At 46.8% G+C, this 14,491-nt stretch overlaps 1 protein-coding gene across 1 annotated transcript in view; it reads left to right on the top strand.

Moving 5' to 3' along the window:
* The window catches only part of sema3bl (sema domain, immunoglobulin domain (Ig), short basic domain, secreted, (semaphorin) 3bl), a 37,343-nt gene extending 25,501 nt beyond the window's left edge, over positions 1–11,842 (top strand). Inside the window, exons 6-16 of the mRNA XM_064298193.1 lie at positions 1,313–1,429; positions 1,792–1,934; positions 3,492–3,606; positions 3,740–3,809; positions 3,925–4,069; positions 4,970–5,201; positions 5,818–5,909; positions 6,496–6,537; positions 6,657–6,882; positions 8,264–8,397; positions 8,834–11,842. Of these exons, the coding sequence (XP_064154263.1) occupies positions 1,313–1,429; positions 1,792–1,934; positions 3,492–3,606; positions 3,740–3,809; positions 3,925–4,069; positions 4,970–5,201; positions 5,818–5,909; positions 6,496–6,537; positions 6,657–6,882; positions 8,264–8,397; positions 8,834–9,328 (1,811 nt within the window). The 3' untranslated portion in view covers positions 9,329–11,842. The remainder of the gene's footprint in view (positions 1–1,312; positions 1,430–1,791; positions 1,935–3,491; positions 3,607–3,739; positions 3,810–3,924; positions 4,070–4,969; positions 5,202–5,817; positions 5,910–6,495; positions 6,538–6,656; positions 6,883–8,263; positions 8,398–8,833) is intronic.
* The last annotated feature ends 2,649 nt before the right edge of the window (positions 11,843–14,491 follow it).

The raw sequence follows: 14,491 nt of genomic DNA, 5'->3' as shown, positions 1-14,491 counted from the left end.
GATTCATTGCACTGGCAGGCTCGTTTGGGGGGGACGCAGGGGAGCTGTCCTGTGATAGGCTGAGTGTGTGGTGAGCTCTTTCTGTCACAGTGACCGTAATAAAGCACGCTGGAGCTGAGTGGATTGTCGTTCTCTGTTGTTCATTCCCCTGGGGCCTGTGGAGAGGTCTACATCACTATCCCTATTCCCCACCCTCGCTGCTCTCTGCTGCAGCTGAGCTGTACAGAGGCCATCCAGATCCCCGCTCCAACAATACACTGTTGCTGGCAGACAGACACAGTGGAACAGCCAAAATCCCAGCAATCTGCGCATAGCCACACACACACGCGCGCACACGCACACACACTCACACACACACACACACACTCGTTCTCACTCAGCGCACAAACTTCCTCCATCTCACGTCTCACATTCACATACTAACAGCTTCACACTTCTAACCAGAGGAGCGATCTGTCAGATTCTCACCCAGTCAGGAGGTAAGCGTGAAGCCTGTCACACAGACAGATGGAAACAGCACTCACTGGGATGTTGCAAAAGGATGTTGTTTACCATCCAATGAAAAGGAGAGGCAAGAAGCAGGGAAGGGAGAGAAAAGGGGATTAAGAGGGTGAAGACCGATTTTAGTATGCGTATCGTCCCATTGTAAAGTGAGCGCTTCATCACGTGGGAGCCACAGGTTTATGACCCAAATTCCCTGTCCTCGCTCGCTGTTTCCATTGCAATCGAATTATCACAAGATTGATATTGTCCTGGGAGGTGTCTAATAAACGTGATTTTGTTTTGAGGGAGAGAGCTGGAGATGCAGTGTCCAGATTAATAATGTCCTGCGGTACCTGATGGATCCATTGGAAGCCCTCCCACACATTCCCCTTATCCCCACAGAGCAGTCTGCCCTGTTTGGAACCGTTCCTCAGACTATCTATTCCCGCTTGTTGTAGGTATAATAGGATCCTTCTGCGGTGCTGAGCTCTCTATTCTCTCACGGGCTGCTGATCCCGTGACCATAATCTTGGGAGTTTCAGCCGAAGGCTCGCAGACGACATGCAGCTGGAAACTCGTGCCCTCCCCCCACACCTGTTCAGCTTACAGGGCCGTCAGTCACACGGCTGATCGCTTTGCCTTTGGGAAGTCTCTGGGATTTCATTAAGTAACTGTGACAATTACAGTAGATTTATCCTGTTAGCTTTTCCTATCCATTCTTTCTCTCTTTTCTAATTCTCCCTCTCTCTTGCTCTCTCCCCCCCCCCTCTCTCTTTCTCTCTCTCTCCCCGCCCCCCTCTCCCCCCTCTCTCTCTCTCTCCTTGCTCAGGTGGAGAGCTCTACACCGGTCTCACGGCTGACTTCCTGGGCCGTGATGCTGTGGTCTTCCGCAGCCTGGGCAGCCGCTCCACCATGAGGACTGAAACTGATCAGCGCCTGCTGCATGGTACTGCCCCGCCCCAACAAGCCACGCCCACCCCTGCACTGTCCCACTATACACACATGCACACATGCATGCATGCACACACAGTCAGACACGCACGCACACAGACAGACTCAGACACCACGCACACACACAGACAGACACTCAGACACCACACTCACACATGCACACACACACACACAGACAGACACTCAGACACCACACTCACACATGCACACGCACACACACAGACAGACACTCAGACACCACACACACACACACTAATTAAAGCAACATACTTTTGCTATGTGTGAGTATCTCGTAGGCCTGAGCTTATGTAACTGGTCTGTTATTTTGTGTGTCCCTGCCTGTGCTCCCACTGTCAGACCCTAAGTTTGTGGCAGCCCACCTCATCCCTGACAATGATGACCATGACAATGACAAAGTGTACTTCTTCTTCACGGAGAAGGCCATGGAAGCAGGGGACGGCAAGGGGGCCATTCACAGCAGAGTAGGCCGTGTGTGTGCGGTAAGTGAGTGTCCAAGGATGCTCTTCGTCGCTTCTCCTCCTCCTCACTCATCACTCTCGCAGCCTCACGAGTCTTCGCTGGAATGTTTGGTCTTCTGGATTCTTCATTTGTTTTATTCATGATTTTTCTTGTAGTTTCCCTCATTCTTCACGAATCCTTGTGAACCCTCCTTGCTGTTAATCATAGTATCATTATCAAAGTATCACACTATTTATGTCAACACTTCTCACTGTTGGCGAGCTGCCATTATTTGGCCCAATGTAAAGATCATTTCTCACAGGCATGACTTCACTTACCAGCCAGGGCTTTAATTGTATTTATAGCCTTCAATTTATCAACCTCCTCCATGTTCTGTGTTCAAATACCTGGACAGCCACCAGGTAAACTGTAACACCACTTGACATGTTGTTGCTTCTTGTTGACTGCACCTTGTCATTCCAATTTGTTTACGCTGCACAGTTTCCTTATGGCCCCTCTACCACCAACGCATTAGAACATGTATTTCGTTACTGTTTCTTCAGATGGAGTGAATCACTGAGCTACATCACCGCCATTTGTTATTTTCTGTGGGAGCCTACTGCTGGAAATATTTTGATTAGGAAAAATACTTCTTCATGTCTGCTTACATGGAGTTTAACCATTTAGCCTGGCTAACAGGGGATGAAATCAGTGGGGGGAAAGAGTGAGAGAGAGAAAGGGCGTCTGTGTGAAACAGCCTTTCAGGAACAATCAGTGTCTTTATTCCAACAAGCACAGCTGTCGCGTTTATTCTGTTATGGCCTTGCACACTGCGGCCTCCCTTAACACACACATTCTCTCAGACTGAATGTGCAGACACGCACACACACACACACACACACACACATACGCACACGCACACATACATTCACGCAATGTTTCTTGCTGGTATTCCCAGAGCTGTGTAATTGGAAGAATGGGTGTCTGAGGACCCAGAGGTCACTGTAACATGCACATGGCCACAGGGACCTCCAGCCTGTTGAGAAAGGCTGGCCTTACAGCAGGTGTCCTTTAAAGAGATACTTTTTCTCCCTCAAAGACAGTAAATACAGCCTTTTATTGTCCTTTCTCAACTGCCAAGAAGACCTTACTCAGCCAAGAACTCAGTCATCCCAAATCACCCATCTTTTAATGAATCTCTGCATGGGATATTACCTTCAGGGAGGGAGGTCTTGACCTTGCAGTCACATTCTATAGCTGCCTTTTCAGCCATAGCACGCAACATGTAGATGGATTATTATTATTATTATTATTATCATTATTGTTATTTCCCCATGTAATTTGCTGTATATGATTACGGTCTAAATGTATGTAATAATATTGATTAGGTACAAAATGAATGTTTCTGGTAGAGGCACACATATTCCGCTATCCAGATTTCTCATTCTGACAACGGGGTGTCTTCAGCTGATTGGCTAGGAGAAGGTTTTTAGATTTTTCCCTCTTTTTCCCCCTGGATCTCATTGCAAATGAAGAATTAAATGAGTGGCAGGAGAGGTGGATGTTGAACTGCATGGATCTGTCTGTTTCCTGAGCAGAATGATGCGGGTGGGCAGCGGGTGCTGGTGAACAAGTGGAGCACCTTCATCAAGACTAGGCTGGTGTGTTCTGTACCAGGACCCCATGGCATCGACACACACTTCGATGAGCTGGGTGAGTCAATGTGCGCGTGCGCAATTCACACACTCACATACACGCACACACACACAACCACACTCACACATGCACACATAAACACACACAAACATGTAATTTCTCCTTTGTCTCCTTTCTAAATGTTATGCAGAGGATGTGTTCCTATTGAGGACCAAGGATGAGAAGAACCCAGACGTGTATGCCATTTTCAGCACTATCAGGTAAGATGGGCCGTTCTTTATATTATTAATAAGGCTGTACTGCTGTACTGTAGTGTATCTGTATATTGTACTGGAAGCAGAGCTCCTGCTGAAGTTTGAAACCCTCCTCCCTCAGCAACGTGTTCCAGGGGTTCGCGGTGTGTGTGTATCGCATGGCAGACATCCGCGAGGCCTTCAACGGGCCCTTTGCTCACAAGGAGGGGCCCGACTACCAGTGGGGTGCCTACGAGGGCCGGGTCCCCTACCCGAGGCCTGGGGTGGTAAGTACGAGCAAATGCAGTGCTCACCATCTGTTTATTTTTGAGTCAGGCTTTATAGAGCATGAGCCCTCTGGGGTTAGAGCGAGAGAGGGGATTTGGAGCTAACTGAAGGAAGAATGTGTGTTGTGAGCTGGCGATTCTGCAGGTCGTTCCTGAAGACTGTGATTGCGGGGAGTGCCCCAGTTCAACCAAATTAACCCCTGCCTCCTCTCTATTTTGCAAGGAGAGGCTTGTGTCTGGGGAGGTTGTTTGGCTGGGAGAGGGGCTTTTGAAATCGCACACTGTCTCATTGTGAGGGGATTAGCCGCGGGAGCACTCTGTGCGTTACGCTGGCGGCCTCCCACTCTCCCCACTCGCCAACACTGGGAATTTCCACCCCGGTCTGACACGAGTCCCGCCCGCTCTCGTCTGCTCCCTGATTGATGGCTGACTTCACTGCTCTGCACTGCGAGAGGCAACATGACCCCGCCTCTCTAAACCGCTACAGAGTGGGGACCGGGCCCAGTGCTACGCCACTCCTGGCTGCCGTTACTTGGAGCCTTTCCCTGGCTGCAGCTGCTCACGCTGAAATCGGCAACACGCATCAGCATATACTCCACCGAGCCGCTGTCATGCTAAGCCTAATGACGGCTATTTAAACCCTCCCATGTTAACTTCAACCAGATGCATTCCCACTGCAGCTGCGAACCCAAACTCTGTCTGTTTCCACATTATTTACAGTTCCCCAGCACTGTCACCACTGCTCTAGCACATACTGTATTTGGGAAAAAAATGGAAAGTAGGTCGAAGGGGGCTCTGCTTCAGATCTGTTCCCTTTCTGCGCGTTCACACGCGTTCTAGCACAGCGTGCGGTTCGTCCATCAGCGCCCCTCTCCTCCCTCTCCTCCCTCCCCGCTGCAGTGTCCCAGTAAGATCATCAACCAGCCCGGCCGGCAGTTTGCCAGCACCAAGGACTTCCCGGACTCGGTGCTGCAGTTCGCCCGCAGCCACCCCCTCATGTGGCGCCAGGTGTACCCTGCGATGCGCCAGCCCGTGCTGGTCAAGACCAACGTGCACTACCGGCTGCGGCAGATCGTGGTGGACCGCGTGCAGGCCGAGGACGGCCAGTACGACGTCATGTTCATCGGCACCGGTGAGAGCCGCCGGACTTCCTCTCCGCCTCTCGCCTACAGCACACATCTGTCTGCATGCAGTCAACCCAACTCCTGACTCTTCTGTTCTGTGCATTTGGCCTGTCTCATCGTACTGTTCGATATTTGCTAACTCTACATAACTTAGCCTTGGGCCAATTAGATGTTATGTGTGCATTCCTTATTCCCCAATGTTCATTAAAAAGTTCTTAATAGTGAAGTTAAAGGAGCAAAAGTAAAAATCACAAGAAAGATTTGTGTCACATTTAATCTTCAGTGTGCTGTCCAGTGTTAATAGCATGTGCTGTAAGTGAAGAGAGTGAATATAAGTTAGTGTTTTATTGTTTTAATCTCTAGGTGATTGATTCAGGATTAACGATTTGGCCTTCCAGGTGTGGACTTTCCATACTTGGCACGTTATTCATAAGGGTTTGTAAGATAAGGCCTAACCAGTCTTGGGTATTTTATTCTGTCCTCATATAGTCAGTGTTCTGAAGGGTTCAGTAGAATAGTAGGCTGATGCCCCACATGCTCTGTACAGCGAGTGCGGTCTCACGCTTAGGGCTCACGCAGGCTGCTCAGACTCACGCTGACCTCTGACCCCTGTGCCTGCCGCAGACGTCGGCACGGTGCTGAAGGTCATCGCCTTGCGCAGCGGGAACTCCCTGGACACGGAGGAGGTCACCCTGGAGGAGCTGCAGATTTTCAAGGTGCTGTACAGTCTCACCTCCTCCCCCTTCGCACCTCCTCGGTTCACCTCCGCCTTCACTCTCCTCAGGCGTCACTCACGACTGGAGGCGTCTCTCCTCGCCATCTCCACATGACTGATTGCCTAACTGCTGTCATAGCTGTTGTTTTATCCGCAATGACCATGGACATGAACACACTAAGTAATAGCAGACTTGGGTCAAATACCATATGTATCTTATCTCTTTAGATGCCAGTGAAATTTGAAAACATTTCTGCAGAACGCTGATGATTTTCTGTTATAATAAACATGTTACTGACAAAAATGTACAATCCTAAATTGTGAATATTGGTGATAAGTTGTTTTTTTTTTTAATTCAGTAATAAGGAAGAATATCTGCGTGTGTAGATTTTTAAAGTGCTTCACATTCAATATTTGACCTGGGGGATACTGAGGGATACATACATCAATATTTGAAGTATAATTGACTGGGTTGACTTTCGGTGTGTAAAGTACTTTTATTTTATTACTAAGCAGTTTTATTATCGATAAAAGTAAGTGGACGTCTTATTTAAACATGTTGTGACAATCTATATTTTTTTGTCAAGGTGCCAACACCCATCACGTCTATGGATATATCAGTAAAGCGGGTGAGCATGATCACTTTTTTCACATTTTTCAGCTCAGCTTTGATCTGTACAAATGCAGTATGCCAAATCATATAGCGTCGGTTTTTAGTGACATGTGGTACGTGACTCCGCCCCACCAGCAAGCGCTGTACGTGGGCTCGCCGCTGGGCGTGGCCCAGGTCAGGCTGCATCGCTGCGAGACGTACGGCAAGGCCTGCGCCGAATGCTGCCTGGCTCGCGACCCCTACTGCGCCTGGGACGGGACGTCCTGCACCCGCTACGCCCCCCACAGCAAGCGCCGCTTCCGTCGCCAGGACATTCTCCACGGCAACCCCGCCCTGCAGTGCGTTGACCAGAACCTCAGTGGTAAGAGAGACAGGAAGACGGGGGATTGGGATGGAGAGGAGGGAAAGTACACACATTAGCAGAAGACAGGGTTACTTTAGGCTGAGAGTCAAGAGAGAGGCAAGTGAACCAACAGAGACATTGCTGGCAGTACATTTTGTATTTGCAATTCTCATCTGATTCTAATATAAGATTTTTAAAAATGCATTTCTTCTGCGTTTTTCCTGTATGTACTTCCTTCCTGTCTACAAGTATAAACTGTTTACAGTAGAAATGTCTACTGATTTACATTTCCAGACTTTGTTATTTACAAAATAGAAGCCTGTGGCAAGCTGTTATCAGATAAAATACAATCTTTGTTGTGCTGGAACTGTCATGTACATCCCACTCACTCACTTAATTACTTTTAAATGTGCTGTTCTGAAGCCTGGGAGAGATAGTACCGTACAATGTGTGCATACACACACACTCACGCGCGCACACGCACACACACTCACACACACACACGCACACACGCACACATGTGCGCACACACACACACACACAGCTGTATGTTCAGGGTTCCCCATGCCAAACAGGGACATGTCACATATATACTACATCTCTCATGCGTATGACATGCACATGACAGGCATGTCCCAGGCACGGCATAGTTATGAGGCATGCCAGATGCAGAAGGGCCAAAAGTGGGTCACACTGCTGGAAAGAAAAGCATACCAGCCTGCTGTAACACAAGCAGAGTCTGGCAGGACCGGACATATACAGATCTCCCTCAGTCTGTCGTCGGCTGAGAGGAGAGAGGGGGGAAGAAAGAAGGGAGTGAGGAGAGAGGAGTGGACGTGTGTTTGCTCGTCTGAGGGCGGGGATGAGTGATGGTGAAAGGGTCATGCGATGCTCCGCTGAGTCCTCACCTCTCAGAAGAGCAGCCCGTTGTGCTGAGCTGACAGGAGAGCAGCAACAGCAGCACCTGAGCCAAGGGGGAGGGCCTCGCCTGGCAGGTGAAGACAAACGCTGTGACAGCCTGAGCAAAGGCTCACCGCGGAGCTCCACGCATTCCCACTGAGGCTTTAACACAAACACCCATCGCTATGGAGACAGAACAATCGGGCCCCGCTGTTCTCAGCCATCCCTACCCCTTTCTGGAATGCCGGCTGTTTTTCCGATAGGCCGTTTTTGGCTGGAAATCTCAATGTGTGATGTGCGCCATCTCAAATAGAAAAATGCTGCAGATGCAGATTGCAGTGCGGGTCATTCAGTCAAAAACCCAACCAATCGCAACAAATGTATTCTTTGTGTGCGTGTGCGTGTGTGCATGCGTATGTGTGTGTGTGCGTGTGTGTGTGTGTGTGTGCATGTGTGTGTGTGTGTGTGTGTGTGTGTGCGTGCGTGTGTGCATGAACAGTAGAGGAGCTGGACATGAGCGAGGACAGGGTGGTGTACGGCACAGAGAACAACAGCACCTTCCTGGAGTGTATCCCACGCTCCCCCCAGGCCACCGTCACCTGGCTGGTACAGAGGGATGACCGCAAGGAGGAGGTGAGAAAAGGACCATGTGAAAAATGGAGGGAGGGAAAGGTGTGTGGGGAAGATAGGGGGACAACTTTGTGTGTGTGTGTATGTGTATGTTTCTTTCTGACAAGGAAAACAGTGAGATGGATATGTTGAGAAATGGAGTGAAGGAGAATGAGAGAGAGTGAGGGAAAGAGTTAATAAAAGTGAGAACGAGGGTGAATGACCTGTTTGTTGTTCTAGTTTTTTGCATAGTACTTTGTTTGGGCCATTTAGGTAAATAGTGCATTATTGCAGCAATTTATTTTCCCACCATGTAAACGATTTAGTTCCTTAGGTGCACCTCTGAGAATAAATACTGTATTTTGTGGAGGACTATTCAGCGATTTGGAGTTAGAGAATTTTGTGAAAACTGGGAGTAATAAGGTTCCACCGTCTTTTTGTCTCTCCCCTCCTCCCTCAGGTGAAGACGGACGAGCGGGTGATGCGCACGGAGCAGGGCCTCCTGTTCCGCAGGCTGTTCCGGCAGGACGAGGGCCTGTACGTCTGCCGGTCGCGGGAGCACGGCTTCTCCCAGACGCTCGCGCGCGTGTCCCTGGAGGTCCTGCGGGGGGAGACGCTGAGCGAGCTGCTGGCCCGCGAGGAGGCGGGGTCAGAGTTCACGGGCAAGGACAGGGGAGGATACAAGGCAGGGGCCCCCTGCCACGCCCACAGGGGCCCCAGCATCCCCAGCCACAGCCGGTCCTGGTTCAAGGACATCATGCAGCTGATCGGGCCGTCCAACCTGCCGCACGTGGAGGAGTACTGCGAGCGGGTGTGGTGCAGCGACAAGCTCCGCCGCAAGCACAAAGCCATGATGGACAAGTACCGGCTGGCCCAGGAGAGCGCGCGCAAGGCCCGGAGCAAGGTGTCCGGCGAGCGGAACCGGACCCCGCGGGACACCCGTGCGCGCGAGTGACCGCGCGGAGAGGACGGGGGGGCGGAGGGGCGGAGAAAGACTGAGCTGGCTCGCAATGTAAGAAGGCAGAGGTGAGATGCTGGAGAGCGGATGGGGTCGGGGAGTACTGCAGAGCTGGGTGCGTATCTGACCCTGTGTCTGAGTCTCCAGGGCTACTCACTCACTTTGGCTCCATCAAGTGACGCAGTTCCATTCTTCCGCAGCAAACCCAACTCCCAGCAGCCTCCTTTGACCCTGCCTGCCAGGACCTGTGCCCTCTGTCCTTCTCCGTACTGCATGACTTGTATGATGCTGTAAATAGGGGCTGGGTGGCAGTGCCCCTCGTGTACCCAGAACCACACCCACCCAGCCAAGCCCAGCCCAGCAGACCCCTCCCTCCCCACCCCAGCTCCCCTTGTTTCCCACAGCTGCCTCACAGTGTTGACAGCCCCCCCCGCCCCCCATAGGCCTGTGTTTGTCACCCTGTACCCTTTTCACCGTCGCGTCTTACACAGCAAAGTCTTTCACCACACCAGCCCACCCCCACGCCCCCCCCCCCCTCCACCCCCCCGCAGTGCCCCACCCTCCTAATCCTGTGGGGTATAAAAAAGACAAACAAAAGAAGGTCGCTTCACTTAAAGAAACTGATTCAAGCTGCTCTTGAGACTGCATCACAGATGAACTGAATGTGGAACTGAGTTAATTAACAGGAGTTGTGCGGCAAAATTAATAGAAAATGCTGTTTTTTTTTAAATAATTGGAATTCCAGCTCCCACAATTCCTTTGTCCGCTGTAACACGCCTGAAAAATAATAAAAAGGGGGGTCATTAGTGTTGGAGGAATGTTCCAGTTTGCTTTGTAAACACTACTTCATTATTTAAATGGCAGATTACTGTGATGTTTTCTTTACTGTTTAACTATATTCCTTTTAGTGACAAACTACAAAGCCCTCCCGGTGGGGAAGGGTAGAGTTGTAGAGGACAGGTCCAGTTTCTCATTCACTCGTTCCCTCACTCTTTCCTGCCCATAAAGACATAGAGCACATGGAGGAAGAGGAGCCTTGGGGAACATGGCCACTCGTGCCAGAACAAACACCACACCAAACCGCTCCCACTTTAAAAATAAAAAGAATGCTCCCAGTTCTCCAGAATACGATCGTCATGACAATTTCCAAATGCACTATGACATACTTCCCCCCACATATGTGCAATGATACTGCATTAAAACCATACACAGTCCTCACTCCACGTGTGGAGAGGAGGCCCAAGTTACTTATATTGACAACTTACAAGATAAGCAGTGCAAATATTGCCATTGGTCCAATCGGTGTGTAATGGTACGGCGATTCAGTATGGCCTCTAAATGATGAGAGTGTTTTATAATACACACACATTTTATAGTGCTTCTAGTGTGAACGGACAAGCAGAGGATAACCCATCTAACATGCAGATTCTGCATCTGCAAATGTTTCTAGAGTTTGGTCAGTTTAATTTCAATCCAGTCAGTTCAGGAGCATAATTCCTTTTGAAAAAACCTCACAGAACACTGGGAATTTTTCAATTCACAAACTGGATTTTGTTTAAATGGAATTGACCACAGTTCTGTCCAAGACAGAGAAAGCTATTGTACGTGGCCTTGACTACTCATTATTTGCTGCCAGGATATTTGAATGCAAAGCATGTGGTGTAAACCCTGTTCTGACAAGGGCTGAAAAAGCCTCAGCCTTCCTGTCTGTAAGTTAGATTTTCTTACTTTGTAAAATAACTGTAAATGTCATGAGGGAATTGAACGGAATTCATTTCCTTGCATGTGAGGTTCTGCCATAGGACTGTCATCAGAATTTTTAACGATAGTGTGCTAACATCATTTATGAGTCTGCACCATGTGCTGTGTGTACTGTGTCTGTGTTTATTTTGTATTATTTTTGTGTTTTTGCTGTTTTCTGTTGAGTAGAATCTGGGTGTTAGTTAGCGGATATGAGTCTGTGTGTAACATGTTAAGGCAACACTTATGAAGCAATGAGTATAATTTAATGTGTAATGTATTTGTGTTTTATTTAAGGACCTGTTTTTGTGCATGCCATGTCAGTTTGTGTTTTTCTTTTTGCTGTTGTTTTTTTTTAAAGAAAACAAGCAATTAAAATATAAAAGGTTATTTTTTTTCTGTTAACGCAGCTCAGAACTTTAGTCTTTTTTGGCATGCGTGCCGTGCCTTTGAAGCTGCAGAACCCCACTGCGTCTTAGCGAGAGCACTGTGTAAAAACCCCTGCCAAGGCACTGGGAGCATTGGCCCGCGCTGCGGAACAGGGCTGGTGCTGACACGGAGAGAGGCTTGCTGATCGGGAGCAGGGATTCTGAGCTCGCGAGACGCCTTTCATCCTCACAGAGGATCGATCCCGCGTTCCCACGCCCGCCCAGCGCCTTCTCCGTGCCCTTGTCAGCGTCGCCCCGTCTCTCTGCGCTCTCAGCTGCCTAATGGAGCTTTTCAAACCTCGGCAAACAATATCCCATTCCTGAAATAAACTGACGAATAAAACGCAAGTCATGTCTTTTCTGCTAGGTGAAGTGTCAATTTTCCTGTGTCTGTAATAGTGCTTGCCTTGGGCTTTATGAGGAATAAAGGCTAAAGCTAATAACCATAAAACCAGCTCTGCAATACACTGTTAAAAGGATTTATCCAACCAACTGGAAGCACACTTTCAAATGCATATTAAATGCTGAACCAGTATCCTCACTGGCAGATGGTAGCATAATTGTAAATCTAAGTTCAAGTTAGAGAAGCTGCTCATCTTCCTGTATCTGTTGCTATAAAACTTTTGTGATGTCAAAGTAAGGTCTTTATTGCATTTAGTACCACTATTAATGTAAGTGGAAAGGATATGTATATGAATAAATGCAGTGATCCATGAAACTACAACAGTATAACTGCATTGCCGTAATATTCTTTTTATTTCGTAATATTACGTGCTTGAGCTCACAGATTTAAATAATCATACATCATCTCATTAACCTTATTTCTACCTCATTACTGAACCCTATGCTTCAAAACAACTGATCCCTGCCCCATAACACACCCCAATTCCCTGCTCCGAACAGCTGTGTAATTACACATTAACTCAGTGGTTGCATACTTCATATGCATGCAATTAATGTGTTCATTGTCCACTTCATTTTAAGCGAAAGTCTTTGTTCAGTGAAGGTGAAAGTAGATTACAATTGTGTGTAAGATTATGCTTCTATTGCATCATTCAGTACTTTCTTTACATATCAAATGATATTGTTTCACGGTAAATTAAGCCAAGAATAAGGGCAGTTGGACGTCTATGATGAACACAGTTATTTCACACATACTTGTCTGACTGTTGTCAATGGTGGTATTTACTAATCCACTAAAAAGTGTGTATTATGTTAGAGGAGCTATAGGTATCTCAGTGTTCCAGCGGAAAATTGGTTTATCCCCTTGTTCATGAAGGGGATAAACCTAATTTTCCCCTGGCACCCTGAGATACCCATAGCACATCTACCATAATAGAAACTCATGAGAAAATCAGTGAGGGTGTAAGAGGCATTTGGTTCTACATAGCAATTCCCATATAGTATTGAAACATGTATCAATAAAGCAATGCATTAATAAATTGCATAAGAACGTGGCATAGACGCAGGGTAGTGCTTGACCTAAACACGCCCACCACTGTGAGAGCTGCATTATAAAAAGAGAGACAATGCTTCCAACTGAACGACCCCTTGATCTTGGTTTCATTAAGACTATGAATGCACTCATTTACTTTTGCTGCCCAGGAATTATACTGACTTATAAACTCTAATTGAATGCAAGCTTTATACAATAAACCGCGATTCTGAAGCTCCAAAGTATGCAATCCATTTTAAAATAAGTTATATCATGCAACCCTTAAACAGTAGGATTTAGTTTTTATTTGGTTTTAATTAAAGGATTGAACTGACAGTTATTTTAATGCATTTATTAACATGATTTATTTGGTCATTGGATTTTTGTTTTGATTTTGTTTCAATTAACTTTTCATAAATCTTTCATAGATTTTGGTGGCTTTAGAACCTTTTAGCCGTGAAATGTGTATTATTCATCGAAGTGAATTAGAAAATGGCATTTAATTTAATTTAAAAAGAGTTTTATGTCATTGCTACATTTTATAAAATGAAATTCATGGAACTCATTGTATAGCATTTCATTTATTTTTATGCATGCATGACTCTATTGGATATATCTTGGACTTGCACTTGATATATTGTTTTTTGACAGACTTTTGAAAATGCCACTGGGAATTAAAATTCTCTTGTTTTATGATAAATTATCTATTTCTGTCATAAATCTTTTTATTATTAAACTATTACATGTATTTTTCCATGGTTAGCATTTAAAATGTAAAATTATTTTTTACTTTTGAAATACCCAATATTTGTTTTTCTTTTGAAACAAAATGCATGTATGCCACTCAAAACATATATATTCATATATATATATATATAGGTGTGTCTTATAATACAGTCTCTATTGTTGGGTAATGTGGGGTTTTGTTGAAAATGTAGGAAAGTATGCTTTTCTTGTTTGTATGCATGTTTCTCCGTGTGTTCCTGAGGATGGAAGTCTACATTATGTAGGTTATGCTTATATGTGTACATTGTCACAGGAAAAAATATTTATGTTCTTTTCGGCAATAAAATGGAAGAAGACGACAACAGGCAAACCTGAGTCTCCAATTACTTAAGATGTAGATATCTTAAATGGCAATATAGCATGGCATGGCAATTACTTAAAGAAGCTGTTTATCATGGGACAGATGACTCCAGTCACATCAGTACAGTATTCACACACACACGCACACACACATGCATGCACACACACACACACACACACGCATGCAGTGTTTTGTGCTGGTATTCCCAGAGCTGTGTAATTTGAAGAATGGGTGTCTGAGGACACAGAGATCACTGTAACATATACATGGCCACAGGGCCCTCCAGCCTGTTGAGAAAGGCTGGCCTTACAGCAGGTGTCCTTTAAAGAGGTACTTTTTCTCCCTCAAAGACAATAAATACATCCATTCTCAACTGCCAGGAAGACAGTCGTCCCAATTCTCCCATCTTTTAATCAACCTCTGTATGGGATATTACCTTCAGGGAGGGAGGTCTTGACCTTGCAGTCACA

The sequence above is a fragment of the Anguilla rostrata genome, chromosome 11 (assembly GCF_018555375.3).
Source record: "Anguilla rostrata isolate EN2019 chromosome 11, ASM1855537v3, whole genome shotgun sequence".
NCBI classification, from domain to species: Eukaryota; Metazoa; Chordata; class Actinopteri; order Anguilliformes; family Anguillidae; genus Anguilla; species Anguilla rostrata.
Note: the sequence above shows the minus strand (reverse complement) of the source record. Positions and strands in the feature narration are given on the sequence as shown.